Source organism: Echiichthys vipera, assembly GCF_963691815.1.
Source record: "Echiichthys vipera genome assembly, chromosome: 5".
Taxonomy (NCBI): domain Eukaryota; kingdom Metazoa; phylum Chordata; class Actinopteri; order Perciformes; family Trachinidae; genus Echiichthys; species Echiichthys vipera.
Genome location: NC_139830.1, coordinates 2,719,246 through 2,726,160, shown reverse-complemented (window position 1 = coordinate 2,726,160; position 6,915 = coordinate 2,719,246). Strand labels below are relative to the sequence as shown.

The 6,915-nt window shown below is 44.7% G+C and overlaps 1 protein-coding gene across 1 annotated transcript; it reads right to left on the bottom strand.

Moving 5' to 3' along the window:
- Positions 1 to 782: 782 nt before the first annotated feature.
- Positions 783 to 5,928, bottom strand: kctd14 (potassium channel tetramerization domain containing 14). Its single transcript, XM_083914070.1, has 4 exons — positions 5,852 to 5,928; positions 3,147 to 3,371; positions 2,874 to 3,008; positions 783 to 1,197 (listed from the first exon to the last, which is right to left on the bottom strand). The coding sequence occupies exons 1-4, from the start codon at positions 5,903 to 5,905 to the stop codon at positions 886 to 888; spliced, it is 726 nt and encodes a 241-aa protein (XP_083770196.1). The 5' UTR covers positions 5,906 to 5,928; the 3' UTR covers positions 783 to 885.
- Between the last annotated feature and the right edge of the window lie 987 nt (positions 5,929 to 6,915).

Genomic DNA, 6,915 nt, shown 5'->3' with positions numbered 1-6,915 from the left:
ACCCAAAGAACCAGGTCCAGGTCCAAGCGTGTGAAATGTGTTTCCTCAGGAGGGGGGCTGGAGTCTCCCTTAGAGAGAGGGGGAGAAGTTCAGCATCCGTGAGGAACTCGGAGTAGAGCCGCTGCTCCTTTGCGTTGAAAGGAGCCAGTTGAGGTGGTTCAGGATCATCTGGTAAGGATGAACCCTGGGCGCCTCCCTAGGGAGGTGTTCCAGGCACGTCCAGCTGGGAGGAGGCCTCGGGGAAGACCCAGGACCAGGTGGAGAGATTAGATCTCCACACTGGCCTGGGAACGCCTCGGGATCCCCCAGTTAGAGCTGGTTAATGTGGCCCGGGAAAGGGAAGTTTGGGGTCCCCTGCTAAAGCTGCTGCCCCCGAGACCCGACCCCGGATAAAAGGCTGAAGATGAATGAATGAACCCCAAAGGAAGGAGCCCATTGGTGCTTTGTTGTGTGTAGGGACTCTTCTCATGCTGCTGCAGAGGTTTGCTGTTATTTTCAGCAGCATAAGTGGTTAAAAAAGACCTTTGAATGCCTTCACCGTGCTGCCACGAGCTAATCCCTGTTAGCAACGCCCGGCTGTTAGCATCTCTCCTGTGATCTCTGCGTTGGCTTACTTGATGGATGTAAGTGCAGAAAAAGACCACGGGACACTTTAAAAGATGCCTGATCAATTAAAAATAATCATTTTTAAAGGTATAGTTGTCGTTTATTAAAGATTGAGCCGCAGATTTCAGTGACATCACACAGGATAAGAAACAATATTCAGATTAATAAGCGTCTTAAATGAATCAGAAGATAAAAAGTCTCTGTTTTAAGAAAGCGAGGGTATAAAAAGCATCATTACGCGCACGTCTCACTGCCCCCTCGTGTCCGAAACGACTCCCGTCACCACCACGTGAACACCAGTTTGTGGAAGTAGTCGTAGCTCCTGGACAGGAAGCTCTTCTCCATGACGTGCGGTTCGATGCTCACCCTGTAGCCCTGGCCCTGGATGTCCGTCTTGACGCAGTGCAGCAGGTCCTCGGCGGACAGGGCGGCCTTCCAGGGCCCGAACGTCACCACGGACTCCTTGTCCGCCTCCAGGCTGCCGATGGCGTTGTCGTAGCAACCCAGATCCTCCTCCGTCCGCAGCACGCAGATCATGATGGTGGAGCGGCGCGCGGCGATGGCCTCGGCTCTGGCGATACGGATCAGCACCTGGAGGGGGAAGTGAAAAGACCGAGTTCATTAAACGTCTGTGGGTGAAAACTGAGAACATTTGTTTGTTTTCCATCTTTGAGTGAAGGTTTGAAACTGTCCTCAGGCCGTTTGTGCGTCTCTTTGGAGTCATTTTGTGTCTTTCGTAATCTTTAAATGTAGATTTTTGACCTGTTTTCAGTCATTTTGAGTCTCTTTGTGGTCGTTTTGTGTCTTTTGTCGGTTGTTTTGCATCTTTTTGTGGTTATTTTGCATCTATTTTCAGCTGTTTTGTGCGTCTTTGTGTTCATTTTGGGTCTTTTGAAATCTTTATGTGTATGTTTTGTGTCTATTGTTGGTTGTTTTGCATGTTTTTGTGATGGTTTGCATCTATTTTCAGCTGTTCTATGTCTCTTTGGAGTCATTTTGTGTCTTTTGTAATCTTTATGTGTATGTTTTTGACCTGTTTTCAGTCATTTCCAGTCTCTTTGTGGTGGATTTGCATCTATTTGCAGCTCATCTGTTTGCTCTTGTGGCTGCTTTGTGTCCCTTGTTAATATTTTTGCATCTATTTTCAGTCATTTTGGGTCTTTGGAAATCTTTGTGTGTACGTTTTCTGTCTATTGTTGGTTGTTTGGCATCTTTTTGTGCTGGTTTGCATCTATTATCAGCTGTTTTGTGCGTCTTTGTGGTCATTTTGTGTCGCTTGTTGGTGGTTTTGCATCTATTTTTAGTCATTTTGCATCTTTTTGTGGTGGTTTTGCATTTATTTTAAGTCATTTTGAATCTTTTTGTGGTGGTTTTGCATCTATTTTTAGTCATTTTGCATCTTTTTGTGGTGGTTTTGCATCTATTTTTAGTCATTTTGCATCTTTTTGTGGTGGTTTTGCATCTATTTTTAGTCATTTTGCATCTTTTTGTGGTGGTTTTGCATCTATTTTTAGTAATTTTGCATCTTTTTGTGGTGGTTTTGCATCTATTTTTAGTCATTTTGCATCTTTTTGTGGTAGTTTTGCAACTGTTCTCAGGTGTTTTTGCGTCTCTTTGGAGTCATTTGGGGTCTTTTGTGATCTTTATGTGTAGATTTTTGACCTGTTTTCAGTCATTTCCAGTCTCTTTGTGGTCGATTTGCATCTATTTTTAGACCTTTTGGGTCTTTTGAAATCTTTGTGTTTACATTTTGTGTCTATTTTGAGTAGTTTTGCATGTTTTTGTGATGGTTTGCATCTATGTTCAACTGTTTGGTGTCTTTGTGGTCATTTTGTGTCGCTTGTTGGTGGTTTTGCATCTTTTTGTGGTGGTTTAGGGTCTTATATTTACGTATTTGATGGTTTTGTATCGGTTTTCAGTCATTTAGAGTCTCTTGGTGATCGTTTCATTTTGCATCTCTGGGATTGTTTTGCATCTTCTTTTTTAGTAACTTTACATCTTTTTGTGCTCATTCCGGGTCATTTGAAATTTATGTTTACATTTCTGATCATTTTGTGCTTTTTCAGCAACATTTCATGAGTCAGGGCCCGGGGCCTGTGACCAGTCGCTCCGTTCAATATCCATCCATGGATACACTTTGAACTCTGATTTCTTTAGATTTTACAGTTGCCGTTCTTTGTGCTGTCCACTCGTTACAGAAAAAGAAAAGAGTCACATGTAGAAACTTAAACATCAACACAAAAGGCATCAGAGACGGAGCCGCTGACCTCGATGTTCTCTTTGTAGTGTGGGACTCTGGAGAGGAACTGCTGCCGTCCCACCAGCTCTCCGAACAGCTGAGGAGTCTCCTCCAAACGCTTAATCAGCGGTTTGATGTTGTAGTACAGCGCCTCCCTGTGAACCTGCACACACACACACACACACACACACACACACACACACACACACACACACACACACACACACACACACACACACGGTGGCCTGTGATGAATCCTGTCACGTGTTTGCATCGGTGAGCGCTGACGACGGACTCTAACCTCTTGGATGTTGTCCGTGGGCAGCCAGTCCGATCTCAGGAACTCCAGCACGGCTCCGAAGTGTGAACCGTCGCGGTCGATGAAGTAGCGTCCCTGCGCGTCCATGCACAGCTTGTTGGGTCTGCTGAAGAGCTCGGCCAGCCTGGAGTCGGGCTGTTTCCTGAGCGTGCTCAGAGAGGTGCTGAACAAGTGACCGCCCACATTTAACTGCACCACCGGAGAGGCCTGAGGGGGGAGATCATCACAACAGCTGATCAGACTGCAGCTTACAGAGTGTGAGGGTTTTAACTGATCTCTTCTCTCTGTAACCTCCAGGTAAGAGCTGCAACTAGGGGCGCCCTCCCACTGTGCCTCCGTCCCGTGCCCCGTGCTTTAGGGTCCTTGTCCCCCCCTCCAGGCCCGTTTGTACTCACACTACCTGGGCCTCGGAGAATGCTTCTTGCTGCCTATACGTCATCACGCCGTAACACGTCACACGCATTGATGACGTCATGGCAATGCGTGGCTTTGTTTCCAGATCTTTCCGTAGACCTCGGAGTTTTTGTGCGTCTTGTCGACTGTTTTTGAATCTTTTCATCGACCAAATCTGCAGTAAACACTCCACCTCCGCATCACACCAACGTGAACCTTTCACCGCCATTGTTTGAAATGTCCGCGCATGGTCCCTCCTTCTTTTCTCTACGTCCCAACAGGCGCACAGGAAATGACCTCAGAACCGCCGTAGGCCTCGTGCTCGTACACGTGTGCACGCTCGTGCTCGTACACGTGCAAACGTGCTTTACTAAAGCCCACCTCTCCCAAGCGTGCCGCTCCTAGACGTGGTACGGTTGCACTCACACTGGTCAAAGGAACTAGGCTTTAGCCGTGAAACGTGCTTTGGCACGGCACAGATGGACAGTTTGAGTGCGCCCTAAGGATCCTTTAAAGGAGCAATTGTCTTGTTTTGTTGGCTGTGGCCTGGTTTTTACACTTCACAACACTTCGCACTCCTCGGCAGACACACTGATAACCATACGTTCACACCTCATAGCATTATTATGATTGATGTACTTTATTTAAATGCATATTGTTAATGGTTGCGCTCCTCCCCGTCTCACTATCTGTTGTCATGGCTTTTTGAGCCGGTCATGACGCCACTAAAACCTCTGCAGCAGCGTGAGAAGAGTCCCTACACACACAACAAAGCAGCGACGGGCTCCTTCCTTTGGACGAGTTCACGTCAGGACGCCACTTTAAACGCTCCTGACGTTCACTCAGGAGACATTCTCCTCCTGCGGGCTGAGCTCAGGAGTGTTATGTCTCACTCATCGTCCGGGGCGACGCCACACCTGCAGGATTATCCCATCAGCATCATCATCATCATCATCATCATCATCATCAACAGGACCCAGGACCCCCTGTAACCCTGCTGTTAATGTGCACCCGTGTTCAGCCTGAACTCGACCTGGAGTAAAGATGCTGAGGCCGTTTCATGGACATGCTGGTGACTGACTCCACGCCCTTCTTCTGTTTCCTTTAGAGCTTCCTGTCTGTGACTTTGTGTCCGTGTGCAGCCTCTCAGACTGGTGTCACAGGTTTATAAAAGGTTAGAAATATAACACAGAGCACTTCCTTGTTTAGTGAAGTGGCAGACGACAGTTTCCCTCTGTTTCCAGACTTTGTGCTAAGCTAGGCTAACAGTTTTTCTCACACACACACACACACACACACACACACACACACACACACACACACACACACACACACACACACACACACACACACACACACAAATAAATAAATAAAGTGACCACAAGAAGTGACCAAAAATAAATGAATAAAATAAATAAATTGACCTACAAAAAAATAAATGAATAACTAAAATGACTCATTCTAGAGCGTGGTCCTGCGGTCCAATAGTGACTGAATTCTGTGTTACACACACACACACACACACACACACACACACAGACAGACAGACACACACACACACACACACACACACACACACACACACACACACACACACACACAGGGCGTCAGCCTGAGTCAACATTGACTTCATCAGGTAGATAAGAACCACATACCTCTGCTGTCTGACTGTTAAACTGTCTGACTGTTAAACTGTCTGACTGTTAAACTGTCTGACTGTTAAACTGTCTGACTGTTAAACTGTCTGACTATTAAACTGTCTGTCTGTTAAACTGTCTGTCTGACTGTTAAACTGTCTGTCTGTTAAACTGTGTGACTGTTAAACTGTCTGACTATTAAACTGTCTGACTGTTAAACTGTCTGACTTTTAAACTGTCTGACTGTTAAACTGTCTGACTATTAAACTGTCTGTCTGTTAAACTGTCTGTCTGACTGTTAAACTGTCTGTCTGTTAAACTGTGTGACTGTTAAACAGTCTGTCTGTCTGTTCTCTCTCTCTAACACACACACACACACACACACACACACACACACACACACACACACACACACACACACACACACACACACACACACACACACACACACACACACACACACACACACACACACACACACACACACACACACACACACACACACACACACACACAGTGAACATGCTGTATGTGTCTCCCAGTGCAGACAGGTGGGAGAGTCTCAGTGCGCATGCTCAGTCCCTCAGGTTCATTAAATATTCATAAATATTAAAATCATGACATCATCATCGTTTCCATAAAGCCGCGCGCTCTTACCGGGTTGACGGGCGCGGAGGGTTTCCCGGAGGACTTGTAGTCCGGCAGACTCATGGTGACTGCTGCGGCTCAGGTGCGCGGCTGCACAGGTGCCCGGGGTCGGGGCCTGACCCGGAAGTGACGCCGCAGGGCTGAGAAGATGCGTCACTCTGTTGGAAAACCTGGGACCGTTTTTAAATATGACCCTGCAACAGTAACACATGCACTAATACGGCTCTGCTACAGGTGTTTGTGTTAAATATATATATAATATAAATATGCAAATGAGGTTTAATAAAGTTTATATTACCCTGCAACAATAACACGTGTACTTATACAGCTCTGCGTCACGTGTTTGTGTTAAATATATATAATATAAATATGCAAATGAGGTTAAATCAAGTTTATATTACCCTGCAACAATAACACATGTACTTATACAGCTGATATATGACATTACAGTCCTGTTACAGGTGTTTTTATTATATATATATATATATATATATATATATAAATATGCAAATGAGGTTAAATAAAGTTTATATGACCCTGCAACAATAACAAATGTACTTATACGGCTCTGCTGCACGTGTTTGTGTTAAATATATATATAATATAAATATGCAAATTAGGTTAAATAAAGTTTATATTACCCTGAAAACTCGGTTCCAGGTTCAGACACGACGTCGATGGGGTGGAAAATAAAGAAATTCACATTATTCTGCCACTTATTTTATGAATGTTTATGTTTTTAAAGTACAGACTGTATCAAAAATAGTGTTTAAGTGTAAGAAAACTGTGAATTTAGAAGCTTTTTTATAGTTTTATATGAGGAAATGCATCATTCACAAATGCAAATGGTTGATAACATACAAACAGAACCATTTAAAATAAGGTTGGACCATTTTATTAAATCATGACATGGACTTAAAAACAGTAATGTTGTGTTCCGGTACCTTTGTGTGTGTGTGTGTGTGTGTGTGTGTGTGTGTGTGTGTGTGTGTGTGCGTGTGAGTGTGTGTGTGTGTGTGATCTGGTCTTGTTCTGTCCCCGTCTTTGTTTTTCTTGTGTGTACATTTTTTTTT